Genomic DNA, 24,841 nt, shown 5'->3' on the forward strand with positions numbered 1-24,841 from the left:
TATGTTTTTAACATAATTGACACTGTGAGGAAAAACTGTGTGTGTCTTGAGGCAACAAACATCTCATGTTTTGGAAATTGTACAGGATGTGTCCAGCACAGTTTGGTGATCTTTCTGGTCAGACAAGCTGGTAAGCTGGTGTATTTGAGCAGGGAAATCAGCAAACTGTGCTTCACTAAGGCCTTCCAGGATGGGAGCTGCTTTAGACCAGAAGCTCAACGCAAGTATGCCAAAGCAAAATGACGATGCCCGGCCAACTCATTGTGAATGGACGGTCCTGGTGTACAAACTCAACATGCTTTCTTACCTCACTGTGGCTGTTCAAATGTTCAACACTGAAGGTGGTGATAGGTGACAAATATGTAAACAGGATTTACTTTTATTCCAACAGATGCAATAGCTAAATAGTCATCTCTTGAATGTGTGCTGCACTTGTTCCATTGTCATGAAGAGGTGATGATGTCGTATATATGCTGGTCTGCCATGACAGCTGACCAGACAAAAGTGTGCTGGTGGGACTAGACAGCTTGGCTGGCTGTTGCTATAGCACCCCCTGCTGCAACACTCAGGATGCAGCTTGTGCTTGCATTGCATTATGAATAGTGACGCATTTTAGAATGCAAAGGTGCATACTTCAATATCTCTGAAGTGTTTTGCATTCACATACTTGCCTGAAGTCTCTGGCCTTAAATTCTTAAAAGCATGTTTCTCAGATAGGACCGATATAAACCCCTGTAGTCACGAAAGTAAACCCAGGACCCACTGGTGGGTCCAATCTGTAACACACTTCTGTAACTTCAGAGCAACTCAGCTAGTTTGTATTGTTTTTCCATATAATTTATTCAATAATAAGCCTTAGGATGGGGTGCCCAATCCTGGTCCTGGAGATCCACCACCCTGCAGAGTTCAGCCCCGACACACCTTAATATTCAGATGCTTCCAAAGGCTTTAATTTCCTGGATCAAGTGTTAGATTAGGGTCGGAGCTAAACTCTGCAGGGTGATAGATCGCCAGGTCCAGGATTGGGCACCCCTGCCTTGAATGTAGAGTTTTTTTAAGGTATTAACAACACATAGCACAGTAATTGTGACTGTGACAGTGACAGTGAAGGTTGTGATGGTTATGCTGATTATGAGGGTGATGGTGGTCGTGATGAAGTTAGTGCACTTTAATTGGAAACACAGATGGCGAGCAGGATTTAGTATGTAGATATTCAGGGGAGGGAGGGGCTTCGGCACTAGGGTAATGTTCCATAGTAAAAAACGTTCCTCCGTCTGCGGATTTTAATTTTGTATGTCACAGCATGTTTGCAAGCCATAGACCTGTGTAATTAAAATTTCCGTTTCCACTGACAGAGCGTTTTTTCCACCTTGGAGACACGGTGCTAGTGACATGACTGAATTGCCTTTGTTCTGTGGCTCCACTGTAATGTAATTCACTGTGATATTGTTACAGTACAGATAAGCCCAGATATTTATACTATGACCAAATTTTTCCATTTTTGTTTATTTGTACATACTTGTTGCAACATTAATGACCTCTCTCAATTTTCCGTTCACTCCTTCTCTCAGTCACTCAAACACTCATCCACTTTTGTTACAATCTTTTAGAAACAAGGAGGCAGGCACACATATTTGTCTAACACATATGAGTTCTGATGGTAGTCTTTGTCAGAGAGGTTTGTGTCTTTAATAATAATGATGAGGAAGACATTTACCTCTGGAGTCGAAGCAGAATGATTTATTAACAGACTGAAAAAGAAGGGGTCTGTGGAAAAAACGGGAGGGAACAGGATAGTGGGAATAAGGGGAGGTGGAATGTTAAAGGGAGGAGTGTTCCAGTGTAGACTGTTTCACATTGTCCTTTCAGTGTAGTTACAATCTTAACAGCAAAGGCAAGATATTATCTGTCCCTTCAGTATCCGTTCAGATGTTAGAGGGCACAAGCTACATGGCTGAACATCAATAACAAACTTGTTACATGGCTCAGCTCATCTTGAAGTGTAGTCATGGACAGTTCTTCTCTGTGGGATCCTTATATCTGCAGGATGTGAACAATCCCTTTTCTACACGCTCTCACAGTTTATCAAAATGGCTACGAGGGGGCAACATGAGTATAAAATTAAGTGTGGATAAAATTTGATTCCACATTTTAGACCTCTTTAAAAAAAATGTCTGCATAACTATCACGTCCCATTCGCTCTAATAACTTGTGCTATTTTTAGTAGAATAATGGTTATACAGTACAAGGCAGTGGCTTATAAGCTCTAAACAAGGCATCTACTGTACAGCTATCATTCCTTCAAGGCTCAAGCAGTGCTAAAAGGGCAGGTCTGCCCTCAGTGTTCTGCATTTACATCCAGAAGCATCATGCGTACCTTCCTCCGAGCCACTGTGGCTCCTTCAAGCCTTAAGCTCCGTGTACACGTTCTGGGCAGTGCTCTGCTCCATAGATTTCCTTACCTGTATTTTTTTTCTTTTCTTTCTACTCTCTGCTTTCCTGTCTTTTCTCTGCCTTACTTCTCTGCTCCCTGTCTTGCCCATAGACTTGAAAAGCCCTCTCCCTGTTCTGTCCTGAGAGGCAGTACGAGTTGCAGACTGCCACTTTGAAGGGCCCACTATTTTAGTGGAGTTAGGGGTAGGGGGGGATGAGGGCAAGCTCATGTTATGGCACAATAGTGGTGTCTGAAAAAACCGAGGTGACAGAGTCAGCATCACTTCGCAGTACGTGCAGCTTTGGATGCTCAGAGGCCAGTGCATCCCTTGGCCTCCCATTCTGTGCCTCCTTGATTGGCTCCAGAAAGACCACATGCTTGTTGTTACTGACCTTGCGGCCGGGACCCTCAGTGGTGGCAGGCGGCGTGGGTGTCAGGATCGAAGACTGGGCGCTGCATTCGTTCGCAGGACTGGGTGTGGCAGGTGGCACCTGCTTACGGCACCAGCAGCGGCAGGGAGTCAAGTAAAGGTACATGAGAACCAGCACGAGGCTAACCACACATCCCAGCAGAGTGGTAAAGCCAGTGTTGAAGGGTTCGACCTCATGGTGCCGCATAATCACTGTTACGTTTACCTCCCGAGTCTCATTACGTGACTGCTGGCGGTCCAGCACCATGCACCAGTATACACCGGAGTCCTCTACTCGTGCTGCAAGAATCTCCAGGCTTCCGTTTGCATACATGCGCATCGTATTGTTGTTTCCTGGTGGGGCTATAAATTCCTGGTGAGGGGACACCCACTGGTAGGTGAGATGCCTCCCCTTTAATGATGATTGGCATTCCAACAGCGCAGCTTCTCCAGCATACACTTGCAAAGTACTCTCAGTCTCCACCAACAGGCCTGGTACCCTTATGGAACAGTTTTCAAAAAAACGAGTGTGTTCAAGGAACTGCACTGAGGCACGAGGTTCCCCGTATACTAAGCATGTGTGCTCCTCTCTGTAGTCCTTGACCGAGTTGAAGCCTTTCTGCTCCCATCGTTTGAACATGACATACATTGCACACTCGCAGATCAGGCTGTTGTTATGCAAGAACAGCCCGCTCTGCACTGAGGCCGGCAGAGCTGCGATGTCCTCAAGAGGAAGCTTGGGCATGCGGTTGGAGCTTAGGTCCAGTGTGACAAGGAACGGATGGCTGTGCTCCTGAATGGAGAAGAATGGGAAGTCGGTCAGACGATTGTGACTGAGGTAGGCCTTGCGCAGGTTGACCAGGCTGATCAGGGCATTGCTTTCAACTCTAACGATGTGATTGTTGAAGAGAAGCAACTCCTCCATGCCTACCAGCTCCTGAAAGTAAAAATTATCCACCTTGTTCAGCTGGTTGGAGGAAAGGTCAAGGTGACGCAAGCTGCTTGTGTTTCGGAACGTTCCAGGGGAGAGGTCGCTCAACTGGTTGTGGGCCAATCGCAGGGTTACAAGATGGGGTAGACCAGCAAAACTGCCCTCTTCTAACCTCACCAGGTGGTTGTGGTTGAAATCCAATGTGGCAGCTGTTGCAGGCAACTGTTTGGGTACCTGCTCCAACCCGAGATTGCTGCAGCTAAGGATGTCGGATACTTTGAGGCATCCGGGGTGTAGGGCAGCCCTGGCCAAGTGCAGCACGAGTGAACTTAGCATGAGAGGTGCGGCCACACCCTGAGCACACAGCATCGTGCCGTCGGGAGGCTGCTGGAGGTTGACGGAGCAGCCAGAGTGCTACAGGGGTAGTCCACACAGTGAGAGCACTGCTCCAGAGCAGAGGCTTAGACCAAGATGTCAGCTGGAGTACACTCTTATAGTGTAGTCCACAGCATCTGTTTAGCAAAGAAAAAAGAAGAAGGAAAACGAGGGAAAAGCAAGTAAGTGGAATGGAACCTACTTTAATAACATTATATCTCCTCAAATATAGAGACAAAATGGAATAACTTAACTTGAAGTGACTATTATACTTTATGAAATAACACAAAATTACCGAAGAAAGCAATGAATATTCCTCACCTCCCAGAAGTCAGAGATTAACTCCAACCATCCGATAGATCCACCGCTATAGCTTTGCCTATTTGGCTGTCTGCAGCTGTGAGTCTTGACAGCACATGGGATCTTAGTGCTGCTCCACTTTTGAGCGTGGTAGAAAAGTTCCCACAGGGTAGAGAGCTTTCAGGAGTTGACCAGTGGCCAGCAGTTGCTCCTACCCCATGCCGGACCAAATACCACCATTTGCTCTTCTCTTCTCATGAAAGTCTGTTTTGCCTTGAAGTCGTGATGCTCCTATTGTGGTAGATAAGCCTTAAATCAAGACGAGCTGGTTTCTGCAGATTGAGGGAAGATCTTCAAGAAAGCCCAACTCAGTTAACATAAGTGTGCACTCATCTGAAGTATCACACTCACAGCCGTTGAAGGAACACTTAATCAAAGAGGCAATCTGTTGTCTTTAGTCAGATAAGTGCGTCAGTTACTCACAAACAGTACCATAGCATTTTTGAGGAAAACGACAGTCATCCCTTTATTTCAGAAATGATAAGCATCCTTGCATTGTTGTCATCACTTCCAGAGCAAGCAGGCACTGTTTCTGCCCTCCACTGTCCACACTTTCTTATATCCACGTGGCATCAGGAGGAACCGATGAGCTCTCTTTCTTATCTCCGCTTGTAGCACTTCTCCTAACTTGGGAAAATTCATTTAGTCCTTTTGTTAAGCATCAGGCCCTGCTGTTCTCCTTTATCTCTGCTGTTTTCTTCTCGTTTCTCGATCTCTCCTCTCCCACCCCTCTCCCTCTCTCATACAGAGCCTGTGTATACGCCACGCTAGCGCTCTGTTTCTCTTGCTCGCTGCCTCTCTCTCTCTGCTCTTACAGTTTCAGAGTTACAGAGGAGGGGCATCGAGGGGGTTCTTCCTGTCACTGATTGGTTGGAGCTAGGGATTGTGAAAAAGAAGGACTTGCCAAAGCCTGTTTTGGTGTTATTTTTTTTCCTCCATGTATTCTTCCTCATTTCATTATTTATTTCTTTTCACATTCATTTCTGGCAGGTTGTTTATGCCTGGCTACGATGTCTGTGACTCATTGGCTTGATTAGACGTTGGAGTCAATCTTAATCATCAGGAATAAGTGGATATTAATGCCAAGGAAGGGAATCATTTTGAGATGCTTGGCCAGTAATGTTTCGCTTAAATATGCTATGCAGATAGTATGTGACCATAAAGACTTCCATGATTTTGTTTGTTAAGGTGGATGTAGTAAATTGCTTTTATAAGGAAATTTAGAGTAAAAACATTTTGAGTAGCTTACTAATTAAATGAGCTGCTGTAAATGACATTATTGTAGCAGTTGATGTTTAAACCTTTATGAGACACAGTTTAATTGAAGATGCAATTATTTACTATATATATATACTATAATATTTACCTACTTATTTTTTACTTAGGTGGAATTTTTTTTAATTACATGCTAAAATCATGTAAAAATACTTTGGATTTGAGATGGGTAGGCACTGTTTAGAATTATTCAGTTAATAAATATTACATAGAAGCATAAGGCCTAGATTGTCCGTATAAAATTGTGATAAAAGCCATTTTTTTATTAGTGATGCACTGAATCATATTTTTCTAAGCCTTTTTATTTGTACATTTGAAATATTGTAATAATTATTGTAATCCACAAAGTAATAAAGAGAAAACAGTTTTATTATTGATAAAATTAGTATTTATCATATTTTATTATTTAGTATTAATATTTATTTTTTATTATTATTAATTTTTTAACATGGTGATGTTATGCTAGCATAACCTTTTTGCCTCTTTGTGGGCTGAAAAACAAAAATGCCATTTTTGATCTTTTTTTTCATTCAGAACTTTCGGTGGATCCTCATTTTTTTCTAACCTTATTTATTTATTTATTTATTTATTTATTTTTAATGAACTCTTTTTATAAACCTTCTCTTATTCAGTGACAGGAAAACATGACCTTTCTTTGTCCTTTAGAATTAAAGAGGCTGTTTTTATTACTGTGTCTTTAAGACTGAAATATGTAAATCTCAGGTTTTTGTCCCGATTCACTGCCCTGTGTTGTGCCTCATTCAAAACACCTTCAGTGTGAATGGGCGGGGCTAAACTGCTGCAGGCTGAATAAGCGGATATATGTAAATGAGCTGGTTTTCCTGACATTACATGAATTTGTTTCCATATGTAGGTTGTCTGATCTGTAGAGTGAACACTTTTGAGCAGTGTATATATATATATATATATATATATACACATAATACATCAAAACGTGTTATTTAAAATAAAGGGAGGTAAATTAAGAAATTCTGTTAAATGAGCCTCCGTTATAGATGTGCGTAACATAAAATCTTTGTACATATCAAATCAAGTATAAATGACGTGGAAAAAGTCATAAAGCTATTTTTAAAAATATAGAATATACCTTTAAACCTGTGTTTTATGTCATGATCTCTGCATTTAGCTGTATAAATGTGTGATAGAGATGTTTGTTTACAAGCTTGTGGTTATGGTTATGTACATGTCTTTGTGCGTATGTGGATTGACTAGGAGCGTTCTCTGCCTTTTGGTCACCATTGCACCAACCCTGACTGCTGTCATAGTGCATTACACTCTGTGTACCCACTGCTAGGGGCACTGCCAAGGGCTTCAGTACACACCCACGCACACAGACAAGGCCTACTGACTCTCCACCATACCAGCCTCTCTGCTGTATCTGAAAAACTATACACGGCTACAAATGAAGCACTGAGGGCATTTCTGCAGATTAAATTGTGAACGGAGCTTCTTTGGGGTCATTTGATTTATCTGAAGGGGTCAGCCGCAGGCCTCCGGCAGGCTGCTTTTTTGCTTGGATGACTAATTTTGTTTTACTGCGTTGTATAACTTTCTACCATTGTCTCCTTTTTCCATTTGGATCTGGAGTGTTAGATTCTTTTAGAGCGTATTAGTGAAGTAGGCCACTGGCGCCAGACTGAATTCCCCTGACATGTCACTCTTCTGGAAAATTGGTTCGTGGGTCTTTGGCTTGCCTATTTTTTTTAAAACAGTGCTGTCCAAGTTAGAGGGGGGTATGAAGGTTGGAGGGGACACCCCAAGGTTAATAGCTTGCAGCAGCTTCTGTATGCTTCCACACGAGCATCAATTTGACACAGAAGTCTCTGTGCACCCTGTAATTCTTCTGAGTTGGGGGTCACTGAAGGCGCATCAGGACGCTCATTATTATACCTCTGCTAACATCTCTACTGTGTAGCTAACAGCTTGACATGTCCATCTGCTAGGAACCCTATTGCTCCTACTGGGACACATATAAGCGCCTGCAGAAGTTTATCATGATGTTTTTTGTTTTAACCATAACCATAGACATGCTATCAAGCCATTAATGCCCATATCTTCTTGTCAAATAAGACTGACAGCATTTTTATAGAATATTCTCACGTTTCACATGACATCACACTGTATAGTCACCAGCATTTGAGGACCGAATCAGGGAGTAACTGTGTAGCACAATGCCTTTAATTTGCTATGCTTTGTGAATGATTCACCTGCAAGACGCAACAGAAGCAGAGAATGATGAGAGATTTTTCAAACTCCAGGCTTGGAGCCCCCTGCACCATATAGTTTAGTGTTTCTCTCTGCTGTTCACACCTCGTTCAGCTCAAGAAGGGATTAATTAGCTAATAATATGAGGTATTTTAACCAGGGAAACCACAGTTATGCAGTGCAGGGGTTGCAGGACTGGAGCTGAACTCTGCACTAACTACACTAGCAAACTTACAAAATCACGTCTGTCGAAACTCGACGTAGTTTTCCGACCCACAACATTCAGTCTTTTATTTAATGTTTATGTTTCTCCATTCAAACCTCATTTAAATCTCCAGAAACAGAGAGTAAAGTTATACCGGCTGTCTGCAGCTCCGTTAGGGGGGCGACTGTTTGTCTCTCGGCTGATAACATTAGCTAAAGTTATCTAAAGGCTAACGTTGTTCACATCTGTGTTAATTAGCTGATGTCGCCTTACCCTCCTATGATGACAGAGAGTTTCTCCTCTTTATTCAACACCATGGGATCCTTTACCCATCCTGACATGAAGAGCCAATGGGCTTCTGTGCTTTTAACTGCTTTGTGAGACTCTCCAGAACAGGAAGAGGGGCTGAGTATGAGATAAATATGAATGTGAGCAAAAGCTTTATGCCGGTTTAAGTGGGACCATTTTATCAACTTTGTAAAGGCCATGTTTTTTCTTTTCCAAAGTAAGGTGAGTCATTTTAGCCATGTTTCACATCTACTTACATTTGTGCAGAGCAGCAAAGCCATAAATTCGGTCCCAAATTTGGCAGCTACAACAGAAAAATCATGTGACTGAAACCCTAACTAGGTGCCCAGTCCTGCCTGTTAAATTTCCCTCTGCTTGTACAGATGAAGTAGTAAAGAGATGGTGGTAACAGAGGACAAATGAATAGACTCTCCTAACACAGGTAGGCAAACAGCAAGATCTTAATGTTGATGCTTTGACCCCTCTGTAGTAGTTCTGGGCCCTGATTGGCTGGAAGGAGTTGTGCTTTTAACAGTGATTGGCAAGGGTTTCCACTACTTGTATACACTCTGCAACTAGAGAGAATGAGCCAAGGAATGACACGGAAAAGAAAAAACACACAGATCTCAGGCTCTATTGCATGTCACAGTGCAAATACCACCTGAAGTGGTACTTGACCTAGTTCTATATTGGTTTTCTATTGGTTGCAGTGCTTGTGGAAAGTTTAGGGACAACATGCTTTATTTTGAACCTTTTTTTAAAGTAATGTTTGATTTCCACTGTTACTTTTTCAAATACGTAAAAAAAATAACCCTTCAAAAGTGAACATAAAGCAGCTTAAAATTGTATTTTTACTTCGGTTTTAGCAGCTTATGGCTTTTGATTTGATATGTGAAGTTATAGTTTTCTTTAGCAAGGACATATCTTAAGACTGATTATACTCTGTATCCAAATATAATTCCGTTACTATCTTTTCAGCGCCTTCTTTTCTCAGAATTTCTTTGGATAGCAACACTGTTCAAAGCGTAACAGAGAAATGAAATGAGCTCTTCTTGTTTGAGAACCAACACGCTGTATTTTAAGCATTCAGTGCGACATTGACTTATTCGCCAGACAAAAGGATTCCCATGGGGTCTTTCATGTGCTGTTTTCTCCCATTCAACTCTACGATAATTATTCTGACTGGCTCTCGCTCACAAATCAATTCCTCTTTGTTGCTATCTGAAGAATCTCCAGAAAAACTAAGGCTTTCCATGTCGAGCCGACCGAGCCCTCACAAAAGGCCAAGAAAAGGGTTATTATCATCTGACGAAGAACATGATGCTCTATCCAGGTGCATCGTGTGGCCTTGGAAGATTGGGTGGCCTATTGTTGAGATGAAAGACATTCAATACCTCATCTAAAATAATCTTTTTTCTTGCTTTTTGAGAATTGACAGTAATTATAGCAGTTGGAGGCAGAAATACCACAGACACAAAAAAGCCTCAGAAAACAGAGTCTTTTTCTTTAACATTGGAAATCTGACCTCCTGGAAAGGTGAGGGATGTGGAGGGGAAGATGGAGATTAGTGTCTATTGGCACTCATTTTTTTGAGGTCATTATTGGTCTTCTGACTGTTACTGATACACTGGTATTGCAGAGGCAGAGCAGAAGAAGTGCTTTGTCCATTTAATTGAAGTTTTAAAAAATATGTGTTGCATGTAAAGCATAGAAGATGTCACTGAAAGGTTCTTTTGTAAACCCATCACGTACAATTTCATTATTGGTTAATTCCCAACAGATTCGGCAAATCCCATGCCAATCTTTAAATCATGTGCTGCATTTACAGTAACACTTTACTGTGTGGTACGGTTCATAAGGCTACATGACACCTACATGAGTTTGTCATGACAGCTGACATAAACCTACATAAATGTTTATAAATGCTTATTCCAATAGCCATCATTTGCTATGAAGGTTACATTTGCCAATTTTGATCAGTTAGCCAAAGTAGTCTTTATGACAGATGACTCCTATTGGAATAAGCATTTTTAAAGATTTATGTAGGTCTATGTCAGTTGTCATGACAGGCTTATGTGCATGTCATGTAGCCTTATGAACTGTACCCTACAGTAAAGTGTTACCGCATTTACCTTAGAGCAAAGCATATTTGCTATCCGTTCAGGTTCTTTGGAGTACACTCTTATACAGAGGACCGTAGGTGCGACAGTGAGGTGACAACAGTGAAAAGAATAGAAGACAGTTGAGAATTTCTTTTTGCAAATGGGAGGTTAACGTGTTTGCGTTTTGTCATGTGTCAGACTGAAAGTCAAGATACTCTACGAAATCAATAATAATCAGCTAATTGCAGAAAATCAAGTTTTGACATTAATTCATTTAGACATTTGCAAGCATTAAAACAAGAAATCTCTGAGTCTGCATGAGTCCCATAATCAGATTTCATTCTAAATACACAATGTGCACCTCTGCCGCTGCCATAAACTTGTTAAATTCAAGGTTTTTGAAGCAGTTTTCTTTTTATCATGGCTCCAGGTTGCACATAATATGGTCATTTGTTGCCATTTTGCAGTTGTATCGTTGAAATATGTGTGTTTGTGTTTTCAGGCACAAATTGGACCCCCATGTTATGTATGAAACTGTCCCAGAGGCGCCTTTTAAAACAAAACCTTCTGTCTTTCAAAACTGGGTGCAGTTAAGGTTTGAAAAGATGTGCCGCAGACAGTCGTTAGATGGAGGCACAACTCTTGAACATGTGCTGGTAGAATGTTTACCATCAGAATACAGTCACATTTTGTCCTGCTCCTGTTCTTTAGATACTTCCAGCCCTCAGTGTTAAGGAGAAGGGGCAGTTAGCTGGGCATAATCGTTGGAAAAAGAGTAAAAGGCATACGAACATTCAGTGGGAGATTATTACATTGCATGAAATTTAAGTTAAAATAAGATTTAGACCAGTTTTAGTTCAATTAGATTGTATTGTAATGACCAACCCTACAGAGCCCAACAATCGACAAGGCTCTGCCTTCTTAGAACAAAATATGCAGTCATCTACATGACTCAATAACCTTTTTTCAGAGGCGCACCTTTTATTTCTTTCTTTCCCCTCAGGGCTGAGGTTTGGTCAGGGATAATGTCAGCTGCGGAGATGACAGACCTGCTCTTTATTCAACCTTTATTTAACCTTCACACTCCGGCCTTTCCGCCCAAACTAATTAGCGAAAGCAGCACGCCGTCTCGGTTTTCCTGTGGATCCGGGCATATATGTGAAAAGCATGTATGCTGCGAGTCGTGAAACGTGTGTCTGTATGGAAGCAGGTCCGGTGTGCCTCCCCCACGCTCAGCTGTTAAGATGGCGTCCAAGCTCAGAGTGGTGCCTATGATTCAGCTTCTGTCTGCGGGAATACACACACCCCTCTCCTTCCACAAATACACACCGCAGCTTTTAAAGGCTCTCCCGCTCCCTCAGAGACACCTGCGAGGACGCTTTCAGGGACAGTCCTTGGAATGTTAGATCAGCGGCTGATGTATTATTTACAGATAAACGGGAAGGTTTAATTATTATGAGTCTGAAATTAGAATTACTGGCAATAGTTACAACCGATAACTTGCCCCAGTTTTACTTGCATGCATAAATAGTCACATTCTGGTCCATTTGAGGAGTGAAATTGTCAGCAGTGTGGAAGTTTTTTCACAGTTTCAGCAGAGGACAGCATAATAATTGCGGTGAGCAACAAATGTTCAGCTGAAGTACGGTAAGAGGTGACTAGACTAATTAGTCATTTGAAAACACCTTCCAAGGAACTGTATAGCCTTAAGCCTTGTGTTGTGTTGATATTTTTGTTACTCAGTGGTCTGATGGACCCACTGCATTATTGTTTTTATTTTTAAATCAATACAGTCATAGCAATTTATGTAAAAATACCAGATGTTTAAAATATTACAAGTGTTCAGTGTAGGGTTCCCCTTTAGCAGCTGTAGCCAGTCAGCAGCCTGTCCATGTTGTCCACCCTCACACACACACACACACACACACACACACACACACAAACACACACACACAAACACACACACATATACACACATATACAAACACAAAGACACACAGACACACTAACAGCAGGCCATGTAGGAGGAGAACAGAGTGAAGGGACACAGCACCTCCACACTTCTATTCCCCGCGGGTTCACCCAACACCACATGTGTAATATAAATGTGTGGGGGGTGAACAGTGTGAAGGCACTGAAAATGTGTGATTTTATATGTGCTTCACAGAAAATGAGCAAAGGCCAAGGAATCGGGCATTGAAATAATAATAAATTGCAACATTTTTTCCTTTGGTAAACATTGAAAAAGGGTCCCACAGACCCCAACACCACACAAGGGTCACGTATATGGGGTAGATAGCATTATAGCATTAGAAGCTAGCATGTGTGGAGATTAATACAAGTCCTATAGGAAAGTCTGTCCACTCAATGGCCATCCTGTTCATGTATTTAGACTCATATGAGAGCAGACTCCTATCTGTTTGAATAGGGAAATACCTATAAAATCAAAGTTAATATGCAGTACATCAAATAATATACATCAAAGCCACATAAACATTTCCAAAATATATTTGAAATCAAGGAATAAAATCTGGCAAAAACAGTATAAATATTTTGTAGCTTTTGGCTAAAAAAAAAACAGTTTTTCAGCTTTTTCTGGTGACTGTTCAAGCACGTATCTCCACAAGAAGGAGGTGACTTCTTGTGACTCAAACAGCAAGTTGATTGGCTCATTTCATTGAAGGCTGGGATTTTCTCTGTAAACAGTCATCATGTGAAGCATGTGATTTCCCGTTCAATTTACAACCAGTGACCTGTTCGTCCTTCTTAACATATCTGGTTTAATATATCATGCTGGTCATGCTGGATAGTGCTTTTATATTTTTAGCTGGGGTGGAGCCAAAACTGCGTGATTGGGTGGTCCTGATGATGTAATTTTAGAGGGAATGTAGTGGTTTAGTCAACAGCTAACATCCTGAAGCTGGAATAAACAACTGCAATAAGTGCAGTAATCCTCTGTAGATGTTGTGTAGGTGATCACCTTGTCTTTAATTAACATTCAACTAAATGTGACTACATTTCTATGAAATCTAAACATGCACCTCATCCTAGCCTTAACTACATCTCAAAATCTAAACCTAATTCTAAACATCAACCTAACCTTAATACTGGTAAATCAGTGTTTTGCCAGATAGTTTACGATATGACCATCTATGGATAATCAATAGGGAACTATTATAATATAGTCAGACCAAATATTTTTTTCATTTGTTTTCAGAGACAGTTTTTTATTAAAAAAATAAACTCATGGTAAATCTAAATCTTTCACTTCACTTTTAGAATCTAAATCTAAAAGATATCTAAAAGAGCAAGTTTGGGGTTTGGGACAGACGCCTCCCGAAAGAAAGTACTCTGTAAATGATGATCTTGTATATATTTAGCTCATTACTATTTCCATTAGTGCCTCAGGGTTAAACAGATCATAGCCCTTGGAAATATCTAAAGTCTGAATACCTGACCTAGTTCAGTAGAATGATCCATATCGGTGTGTTCCTAATCCTCAGATTCCCGTCTCTGTAAAGAGGAATGTGAAGTGTTTTCTTTCCTCAGAGTTTGTTTTTTTCAGGTTTGTATGTTTATGAATATTTTAGCGTTTGATTTACTTAGAAAAAAAGTAGGTGACTGAATTCAGTTTTGAAACTGTGTGTGTGTGTGTGTGTGTGTGTGTGTGAGAGAGAGAGAGAGAGAGTGAGGGTGTGTGTGCGTATGTGAGTGTTTTAGCGGCAGAGCTAAGAGATGAGTGGGAGGAAAATGGTTTACTCCGACAGCTGCAGAGTAAGAGTGTGTGTGTGTGTGTGTGTGTGTGTGTGTGTGTGTGTGTGTGTGTGTGTGTGTGTGTGTGTGTGTGTGTGTTGTTTGTGATTTCTAGTAATGTAGTTTTTAAAGCTCCTCCCAGCAGCTGCTCTTTACCTCTTACCTTCCAGTAGATCAGCCTCCAGAGCACAGCAGGAGGACAGCCAGGTGCTCTGAGTGTGTGTGTGTGTGTGTATATATATATATATATAATATATATATATATAATATATATATATATATATATATATCCTTACAGTGCTAATTTATTTTTTAACATAATTATTATTTAACATAAAATTACACAGAACCCTTAACAACTAATATCAGATTATTTACTATTTACCTTTTTTGCAGATTACACTGGTTTTTTACTGAAATCTGATATTCTTCTTATATGTTAGAAGCTTTTTTATTTTCTACTTCTCACAATCCAAATAATCCCAGACACATTAGTGATGTTGAGGTCTGGACGCTGGGGTGGTCAGTCCATTGTATTGAGAACACCAGCAGCTTCTTTGTTTGATTTTTATCTATTTCTACAAATCCTTTCAGACCCATAGAGCTGAGTTGTTTTCCCACAGTGGAAGGATGGACAGAAACACCTGTGGCTGAAGCAGCTTGATTTTTTCCTCTCTCTCAAAGATGAAAGCTTCAAGTGCTGTTTATCTGATGGGGACAGTGTTGGTGGTCTGCTGGGTCTTGCACAGTTGTTAGGAGCCGTAGCTTTTAATAATTTCCAGCTTCCAATCCAAAAGTTTCTAGTTTTGGAAACTCCTGTTTTTTTTCATTTATTTCCCCCTCTTTGGTGCCAGTGGATTATTTTATATCTAATCTCCTCACAAATATCACCTGAAAAAGGTGTAACTTGTACTTCTAAGGCCATTTTGGCCAGAAATTCGAATAAATAAAGGATGGTCTCTTGTATGTGAAGGGATACAATCTGCAGTGTAACTGTATGATAAGTGGACCTGATAAACTGGATAATGAGAGTAGATACATGTTTGGTGGACCTAATAAAGTAGCTGCTGGTATGTACAGGATCCCGCTTCATGATGTTGAAAAAAAACCCTGTGTTTGTGTTTATGTGTGTGTGTGTGGGTCTGTCAGTTTGAAGAAGAACTGTAGAGTCACCAAACCCACTGTGTGATTTATTTGTTTACCAATCCTGCATTGTTTAATCCGGGTCACCTGCCCAGCACAGTTGCTGACTGTGCGTTGTGCTGTTAAGTCAGCATGACAGTGAGCCACGTCCTGTAAACACTGCTCTGTTTGTGTGTGAGCTTGTGTGTGTTTGATCGTGTCTGTGCTGAAGAACGTATTTATCTCTGCACAGTCTTCTCTGTTTGTCCCCATCAGGTTTTGATCCAATGAGTCATGCTGTTCACGCCACACATTTGCATCTTCTGATTTGTTACAAAGTTGTTTGACCTCATCTCCACATCTCTGAGCTGACCACAGTCTACGTAATTAAATAACACACACATCATGTACAGCTGATGTGTGTTTAAAACAGACATTTTGATCTAAAGGCTTACATGTTTCACAGGCAGATGTACTCCTTTATATCATCATTATCATGTCAAGGCCCAGTCCCATTTCACCCCTTGCTCCTACCACTCAGCCCTACCCATAACTGCAGCACTATTTAAGGTGGAACATAAAATTCAATTGAGAAGCTGGTGAAAAAGAAGCTAACTTGAGCTTTATATTTGTATATGAGCTTATTATTTAAGAGCTCTGGCAGCTTTCTTAGCCGCTTTTATTATTTTTTGTAAAATGGGATGTTCTGAGCTCTGGAGATGTGCAGGCTGTACAGACTTGGTCCACCAGTGTAGAATCTTCTCCTCAAAGTGTTTTCTGGAGACTGCATCTAAAGCATGTACATATCTTTTCATGTTTTCTGTGGTCATTCTGATCTAATTTGCTTGTGATCTTCAGCCACCTGCAGGGCTGTAGCTGCAGTAAAGGTGATGAGATGAGCTCCAACAGAGCACAGTCAGAGTTAGAGCTCGCCTACCAACCTGGCAATGGGGTCTTCTTAATGACACAATTGAATACTATACACCACAACAGTGGTGGTGATAAGAACTACATGTCTGAAGAGTTTAGTGCCTCTAAAAGCTACTTCACAGAAAGGTATTATATAAATTGGTTACAAATACCCTACCTGATGCCTGAGGCCAGGCTTACATGTGTGTGTGTGTGTGTGTGTGTGTGTGTGTGTGTGTGTGTGTGTATATATATGTATATATATATATATATATATATATATATATTTATGTGTGTGTGTGTGTGTGTGTGTGTGTATGTGTATGTATGTGTGTGTATTTATATACACGTATATGTGTAAATATGTATACACTGATCAGGAATAACATTATGACCACCTCCTTGTTTCTACGCTTTTTGTCCATTTTATCAGCTCCACTTACTATATAGGTGCACTTTGTAGTTCTACAATTACAGACTGTAGTCCATCTGTTTCTCTGCGTTCTTTGTTAGCCCCCTTTTACCCTGTTCTTCAGTGGTCAGGACCCCCATGGACCCTCACAGAGAAGGTACTATTTGGGTGGTGGATCATTGTCAGCAATACAGTAACACTGATGTGGTGGTGGTGTGTTAGTGTGTGTTGTGCTGGTATGAGTGGATCAGACATAGCAGTGCTGCTGGAGTTTTTTAATGATATTATATTAATAATATATTAATTAATAATTAATAATTAATATTAATCCATTTATTATGAAGTGGGACATGCAGGATGATGACTTACATCACTATTTTACCTTTATCAGTATTACATATAAAAACCCAGAAGACATGTGCAGGTTCAATAGTGGTTTTGTATAAAAATTAAATGGTTGTGTTTAGACATAGGCAAATTCTAGTTCCTGGCAAGTTTCTCTACAGTGCACCATTTCTCGTCTAACCACTCTGAATGACTTTGTTTACATCTTCTGAGTTGAATTATGAGTATGTTTGTGTGAGTGTCGAGGGAATGTAGCGAAATATTTAGAATGATTTGATTAGATGTATCCAAACTTTTGACTGGTACTGTACGGAGAAGTAATAAAAAGGCTTTGAACGCTGCTGCACATTTATTACAGGAAAGCCCAATTTCCTTCTGCTTGCATCATGGAGAATTCCGCATGAGTGGGTGGAGGCCTTGTCAGGAAAGCACACATGAAAGATTGATAAGTGAACTAGGCTGGGCTCGGGGAGGAAAAAAGAAAAACAGCAGGTGTTCTTGGGGAAGACATAGGCTACATGGTAGGGGTGGCTGAGTTTTAACATATAGCAATGGGACACCAGTCCAGAATGGGCATGTGATCATTAGGCCTGGGTGATCAAACAAATATGAGAATTATCAATTTCAAAAATTATGTCTGATATTGATAGGCATTTTAAAGATACTATTAATAGAATTATTGTCATTCCTCAATCCAGCTTGAGCAGCAAATGCTTGCACTTTGATCAGCTGCTGCTTCAGCTTACTAGGTTGTGGTTCACTTGCTAGACTGGGAGGGAGAAGAAGTCTAGCCAGTCACTTTTAACACCTTAAACTAGCAAGACAGTGAGGAGAGCTTGCAACAAAGGACCACACCATCATCTACAGTGTGCAGTTGATTTGGTTGTCTTAAATCAATGTAATGTAGAGCAAAAGGGCTTTCAAAATACCATTCACACTTTAAATTGAGCATTAGAAAATCTAAAAAATTATTGACAATAACTGATTTCGGCTGATATGGAAAATATGTCATAATTGGCCATCCACCGCCTCCACTCTCTCCTTCCTCTTTCTTTTTCTCGGATGCCGACATGTTGACAGCAGGCAAAGCTGCTTTGATGTGCGTTCATCAGACATAGCTCCGAGGCTCGGGAGCATGTTTGCATGTTGTTTACTTGGTCAGTTATTTTCTGTAATTTTTTTTTTTTTCACTTTGAAGCCGTGCTGCATCTTCGCTGTGTCTGTTTATCAGCGGCGGCCAGGAACACGAGGAGAAGCGACAATAAAGTCTATTCCTGGATGCATGTTTATTTTTTCGCTGAGATGTGTTGTCTGCATGCTGTCAAGGAGAGAGTGTGGTGGGTGTTGACCCTCGTCACATGTAGCCGTCTGGCCGTTTCTGACAGGCTCCACGCTCTGCCCTGTCTGACTGACAGTACTTTCATGATGAAATAGAAACCTAGAGTTTTTGCCCTCTATCTCTCTCTGTGTCTCCCTTTTTCTGTCTCTCTCTCCCACAGCCTTCCTCATATGTTTTGAAAGACTGTCAGTCAGGCGCCTTTTTTATTTTTTCTACTAGAACATGGGTTATTGCCTCATGTGGCTGCTTAATAAACCTCAGTTTTCTGTGTTTATAATCATTCTGTCTCTCAGCTTGTCTGTGAAAACTGATTGGGTACTAGGGCCTGATATATTGTTTGATCTGAAAAAATTAAGCGATTCCGAATTTTTTTTTTTCTGCAGAGTTTCCGCAGATTTTTCACTGACAATGTCTGGAAATAGAAATGTTTTATTATACAACATAAAAATTGAAGAAAAAGTTACTTTTTGATTGATTTGTTCTGTGCCTTTTTTAAGTAGAACCAGTAGGGAACCCTCAGGGCCAACAGAGAAGGCCCAATGATTTCTTAGAACTTAAAAAATACATTTCTGTGTCTTTGGTTAATTTCTATTTAAAAGAGCCATCATGCTTGTTGTTTTTTAACTCTGCAAGTATTGTAGCACTACTCTTACTCACTGGTTAGGTTTTGGTTGGGAAACAAAAGGGTTAAATTCTTCAAATGGCCAACGGTAAATTGTCTAGTCAGGATTTGGTATTTGGGTAGATACAGCCAAGTTAGCTCTTCTATTAGCTGGGCCTTCAGGAGCTGAACAGAAGGCCTTACATGTAGGTTTAGCTATCAACATAATTATGTGACAGTGAAATCAACCTTTCTTTTAATTGGTGGTACCATTTTTGTGAGAAAAACATCACTATAGATCTTCTAGACATGTCACCAACTATGAATATGAGCTATTGTCTAACCACATTTCATTAAGATGGTAGAAATGGAAACCAGCAGCAGCTCTGTGACAGAAAGAGTCACTGTAGAACTGCTACATAGAAGGTAGAATATATGTCTGTTACAAGCTCAAATAAAACATAACAGGTTTGCAAGCTTTAAATGTCTGTGTTTATTCACACACCAGTGTGAGTTTAGTGCTAATATATTATTAGAAATCCCATAGGGGAGCTAGCATATTAGCATTATCATATTTCCTTTCTTATTTTTCAGTTAATAGTCATGGTTCACCATGGAGCACAACAATGTACTTTTGCTCTTATTTGAGAATTCATCTTTGGGAGTTCATGTATTTACCTGTTTAAAGGTGTAAAATGTAAACTACAAGTGGCTTGTGGTTTATCTGTCTAACGAAAACTATTGGAGTCTGCTTCATTTTGGATCGTATTAAATAATATTGAAAATATTTTTAGTTATTAGAAATCTCAGCTCTTTTTTAGCTCTACAGTTGGTCAGTATGTGTCATGACTGTATTGTAGTATGAATTCTTAATGTGTGATCTGTGTTGTGTGTTGCAGGATTGCTCGAGCAGCCTCAGTGTTGTTGTCTGACCCTTGTTTCCAGCTGCATTCTATCCAGCACCTGCTCGGTGAGGGAGAGGCCAGTGCAGCTGGAGCTGACCACAAACACTTCTCCCTACATGCCTGTGAGTTCAACTACTCCTTGTGTTTCTGCTGATACTGTTACTGTCGCTGTTGGCAAAATGGCAAAAATGGTATATTAGAATAGAATAAGTAAGATTACTGAAAGTTTTGGTATGTATCACTGTATAATTTTTCTGGATGTCCTTTCACTTTTCATTAGAGCCATATCTAATAACTGAAGTAAATCTAAAAGATTTTATTACATGAAGTAGTAAACACCAAAATTAGTAATATATAGACAGATGTCAGTATTGCTTTCTAACCCAAACGAGATAAAGACGAGTGTATCTAAAACACACAGCGGCTTCTCTGAGCCCGGCAAAAACGGGTGCTGAATGTTTTTTTGAGTCTGAGAGTCATTTGACTCATGTGCGTCTTTTACATGCTTAAATCTACGACTGTCAGAAGCTGCTGGAATTTAATAAAAACTACAAGCCTTTCACACTATCAGGTTTAGCTGAGAAGCTGTGGAGCCTTTTGGCTTGTAGCCTGACATTGTGGCATTTTTAAGCCTTATGTCTCATTGCCTGAAGCAGCTGACTGAGCAAGGTGGTGCACACAGAAAGCTGGCTAGTCTTCATGATAGGCTAATGGCTAACAGCTAACCCCAAGCGACTGGCTTTTCCTTCCACCCTCATTTCCCCTTAACTCACTAACTCCTTACAATCTGATATCTGCTCTTTTGACAATAAACTGGACTAACCTACCTCAGTCTGCAGCTTACAGAACAAGAGGTGAGGGAATCAGTGTGTTTTGCTCTGTTCTTATGTCGCGTTATCTGCAACAAAATTGATATCTTAAAAAGAATTTTAACTGGGTTACTGGATGTACTGGAATACCACCCACTACGAATACTATTTAAGCACTTGTCAGCTCAAGGTGGAATATTATAGTCTGTTCTGTAACAAAGTCATCTTCACAGCAGAACAGAACTGTGAGAAATTATTGTGTTCAGTATGTGATTTATTGCAAAGTAGTTCATCACAGGGGATAACAAACGCATGCTGCAATTGAATATCAATTACTTCTAACTCATGGCTCATTAAAACAAGCGAATAAATTCTGTGGAAATTGCAGATTCTAAACTTTTGATTAAAAACATTTGTCTGTGTAAGTAGGAGAGTTATTTCAGGAGGAGATACCACATTGTTGTGTACAGACTCCCAACAATAACATTTCATCTTTTTGTAGAGATAGATACTTTATTGGTCCCGAAGAAAAGACTTAAAGACTTTTTGCCATGTTTTTCATTGTTTGACACTGTGATAATGAAATGGCAGATGTCTGTTGACACAGAAGGTAAAATAAAAACAAATGTGATTTATTGCTTAGTAATATATGTGATTGGGTCAGTGTCACCTAAATGTGACTTAAGTGCATTTTGTTTGACTTTGGGTTCAAGGACAAAAACTAGGGTATATGTATCTTATCTATATATATAAAACTAGTTTTTGTCCTTGAACCCAAAGTCATACTTTTTTCCTCCCAAATAAATAGACATTATAACAGTATCGCATTTTCATGTTTTCACCACCTGTCTTGGTAAACTGAACCAGCCTACCTACGACTCAAAAAGGACAGTTTTTTAATTTACAGAAAATGGCTTTACAAAAATTTAATTTACAAATGTAAAATGGCTGTTGACCTTAGCATTGCACCATAAAGGTCACTTGGGGTCTTTTTGATGCACTACCCTGCCCACTCCTTCTTAAAATCTTGTCATAATAAAAGTCCTTTGTTGTGAGTTGTTCCACTGGACATTTGCGGAAAGCAGAATTTACAGGCAAACGTTTGGCAATGAGTTAAACACTTTTAAAGTAGCCATACTGTGCTATGGTTTATTGATTTTAAAGAGTCAACAAACAAAAAAGGATTCAAACAAAATCATGCCAAACTATTTTATTTAGCAGTTTATATGAATAAATTACTTTTTAAAAAGTGTACTTAAACTGTATGTACAGTTAGGCAGTTGCACCAACTGACATTTTTAGTCCTCAGGAGGCCTGAAATGAATGGAAAAAAAATAAAAATTAAATTAAAATAAAACAGAAAAACAACAGTAATAACTCTACATTTCTCATGGTTCAAAGGCACATTACTTACCTCTGTGATTAGATGACTCTATTTAGATGTAAAAATAAAAATAATACATATTTCTCTATTTTCTCTATCACTTTTTACTTTTGTTACAAAATCTCAATGCATTACTCAAGAAGATAACTAAAAAATGTAGAAGATTTCGAGCGTTAAAAGATGTAAGGAGTTGCGTACCTTTTACATCACCATCAGGTACTTCTAGTCTAGTTGCATCAATGAATAATTAATAAATATCCAGAGTTTTGGCTGCATTTGAAGCTGTTTCTGTAAACACATTCATCTACCAAATAAATGATGCTTGTGCCGCCTGATGAATCATTGGCCTTTCAGCAGTGCATGCTGTGAAGGTGTACTGAAATTTCCTAAACAGTTTTAATTATTAAAAAGCTGTGAATGGTTACAATCTTAATATAGCTCGGAGTAATCACGGGGCCTTTTGGTCTAAACAATGCAGCTCTGCTATAAACACTTATCATATCTTAAGATAGCTCATACTCAACATGCAGTGGGATTGATATACCTCAGTATTCTGTAAATAGGTTCTGTTTGGCCTGATCATATATCTCAGATTACCAGGGAGGTGATTAAATCACAGTTTGTTGCTGAGATCCAGTATTTGTATGTAATATGAACTGTTAATGGCTTTATATAATACATTTACTTTTAACTTGGAAATTTGGTGCTGAGGATTTAACAGAGTGTGACATTTTTGAGAGTTGTAATTATGATACAAGACCATTTCAGCAGTACATTTTCTGTCTGTTCACTTTGAGTATGTGAGTTGCGGTTCATAGGGAAAGTCTGAAATGGGAAAAAGGCAACAAATATATGTGCATCAATCATGTTTGGTAATGTAATATAAATGCAGTCATCAAGGGGGGAAAGTAATTACCCCTTTAGCGAATTTCAGCTACTTGTAAGAATAAGGAATAATTGCCTTTAGCTGATGGAATGCTTGGATAAACAGTTGGAATATTATAGTCTGTTCTGTAACCACAGAAAGTGAATTGTTCTATAATGGTGGTTTAAACAAGGTTTGCACAGATGGAAAAGCCATTTTTCACTGTTTTGTTTTTTTTTTTTTACATTCTGTGGTTGTAAAAGTTAAATGATTAGGGAGAATCACCTCTGATTTCCAAAATTTCTGTATTATTCAGTCGATGAGATGTAACCAAAGTCATCCACAGTTAACCATGTTGATGTGAAATGGTTAATTATAGAGAAAATTCTAGAGAAAAACCGCTCATTTACTATCCAGAATGACTGTTGATAATGTCGATAACAGTAAAGTAGCAGTAAACAGAGAAAAAAACGTTACTTTAGGGCCTGTTTTGCCTTCCAAGGCCCTGCATGTACCTCTCTGTCCTGAAAGAATTAAAAAAGTTTTAAACCCAAAACAGTTCAACCATTCTCACCACCACTGTGAACAAGTTTTTCTAGAGCAGCATTTTCCTTCAAACCTCTCTGTGTTGGTTTACATCTTCGCCATTTAATTACACAGAAATTTTGAAGAATCTGTAGACTTTTTTTACTGCTGTTAATGATTCTATCCTAGTGTACCTATTCAAACCATCCATTAGAGTGCAGGATGGAGCCCAGCTGCAGCAAGCTGCTGTTGCTATGATAGAATCCGCAATTGTTAAGTGGCTTTTAAAGGAACACCTTCAGCGCCTTCAGCATCTGCACTGGACAGAGCTTGCAGGGGTCCTGTGGATAATTAACAAAGAGAAACCTACAAAGGTTACAGCAAAGTAGAAAGCTCCTGTTCCCCTTGAGAGCCTCCACTGTAACAGGAATCCACAAGCTGTATAAATGAAAGCGAGAGGCTACAATCACAGAGGAGTGGAACCACTGACTGTATATGTATGAGAAGGAAAACATTCTTTACTTCTAATATAAGTCAGTGGAACCAGACTTTTTTAGTCATTTTGGGATGTTTCCTTTGGTTGATTCATTGTGAAATGTACATACGATGTAAACAGCGCCACTTTCAAAGAATGGAGATACGAGGTTTTGTTCTGACAGCAGTGATATATATGGTATATACACTCATTGGTTGGAACATGCAGCATTCACGAGAATAATGATACTGAATTACTGAAAGTAATTAAAACCCAGTGATGAAGCTTATTTTGTCCTCTCATTTAACTACGGTCATATGCAAAAGTTTGGGTGCCCTTGTTAAATGACATGTTTTGTTGATTTGTGCAAATATGTTAACACATCTTCTGCAGCGAGCACTCTACTGCATATTTTAGTGCACTGTTACTGTTCATTAGACTGAATTTAGCAAATTGGACCAAAAAACAACAAAATTGAGAAGTTATAGCACATTTTACATATATATATATATAATAATATATATAATATATATATATAATAAGTGTGTGTTATATATATATATATATATATATATATATATAAATATAATATATATATATATGGTGTGTGATATATATAGATATATAATATATATATATATATATGAATATATAATATTATATAGTAAACTCAGCAAGTACATAGAGACTGTTCACTACATTTGCAGAGAAATTTTATTTTCAGAAACATGTTTATTTCGGGTCTATATTTACTCTCAACAAAAACATGCTATTGGACCAGAGAGTTCAAGC

The 24,841-nt window shown here is 39.5% G+C and overlaps 2 protein-coding genes across 4 annotated transcripts in view; one reads left to right on the forward strand and one right to left on the reverse strand.

Annotated features, from left to right (window-relative positions):
• LOC118799887 (E3 ubiquitin-protein ligase RNF123) overlaps positions 1–24,841 on the forward strand; it is a 191,228-nt gene that overhangs the window by 120,161 nt on the left and 46,226 nt on the right. For all 3 annotated transcript variants that reach the window (XM_036559966.1, XM_036559968.1, XM_036559967.1), the window contains exon 36: positions 19,986–20,113. In XM_036559966.1, coding sequence (XP_036415859.1) covers positions 19,986–20,113 — 128 coding nt within the window. The remainder of the gene's footprint in view (positions 1–19,985; positions 20,114–24,841) is intronic.
• Positions 1,721–5,305, reverse strand: amigo3 (adhesion molecule with Ig-like domain 3). Its single transcript, XM_036559971.1, has 2 exons — positions 4,471–5,305; positions 1,721–4,286 (listed from the first exon to the last, which is right to left on the reverse strand). The coding sequence occupies exon 2, from the start codon at positions 4,141–4,143 to the stop codon at positions 2,665–2,667; it is 1,479 nt and encodes a 492-aa protein (XP_036415864.1). The 5' UTR covers positions 4,144–4,286; positions 4,471–5,305; the 3' UTR covers positions 1,721–2,664.

The sequence above is a fragment of the Colossoma macropomum genome, unplaced genomic scaffold, assembly GCF_904425465.1.
Source record: "Colossoma macropomum unplaced genomic scaffold, Colossoma_macropomum, whole genome shotgun sequence".
Classification (NCBI taxonomy): Eukaryota; Metazoa; Chordata; class Actinopteri; order Characiformes; family Serrasalmidae; genus Colossoma; species Colossoma macropomum.

Excerpts from the sequence above, each read along its gene's own strand:
- amigo3 (XM_036559971.1), bottom strand. The coding sequence starts at position 4,143 with ATGCTGTGTGCTCAGGGTGTGGCCGCACCTCTCATGCTAAGTTCACTC.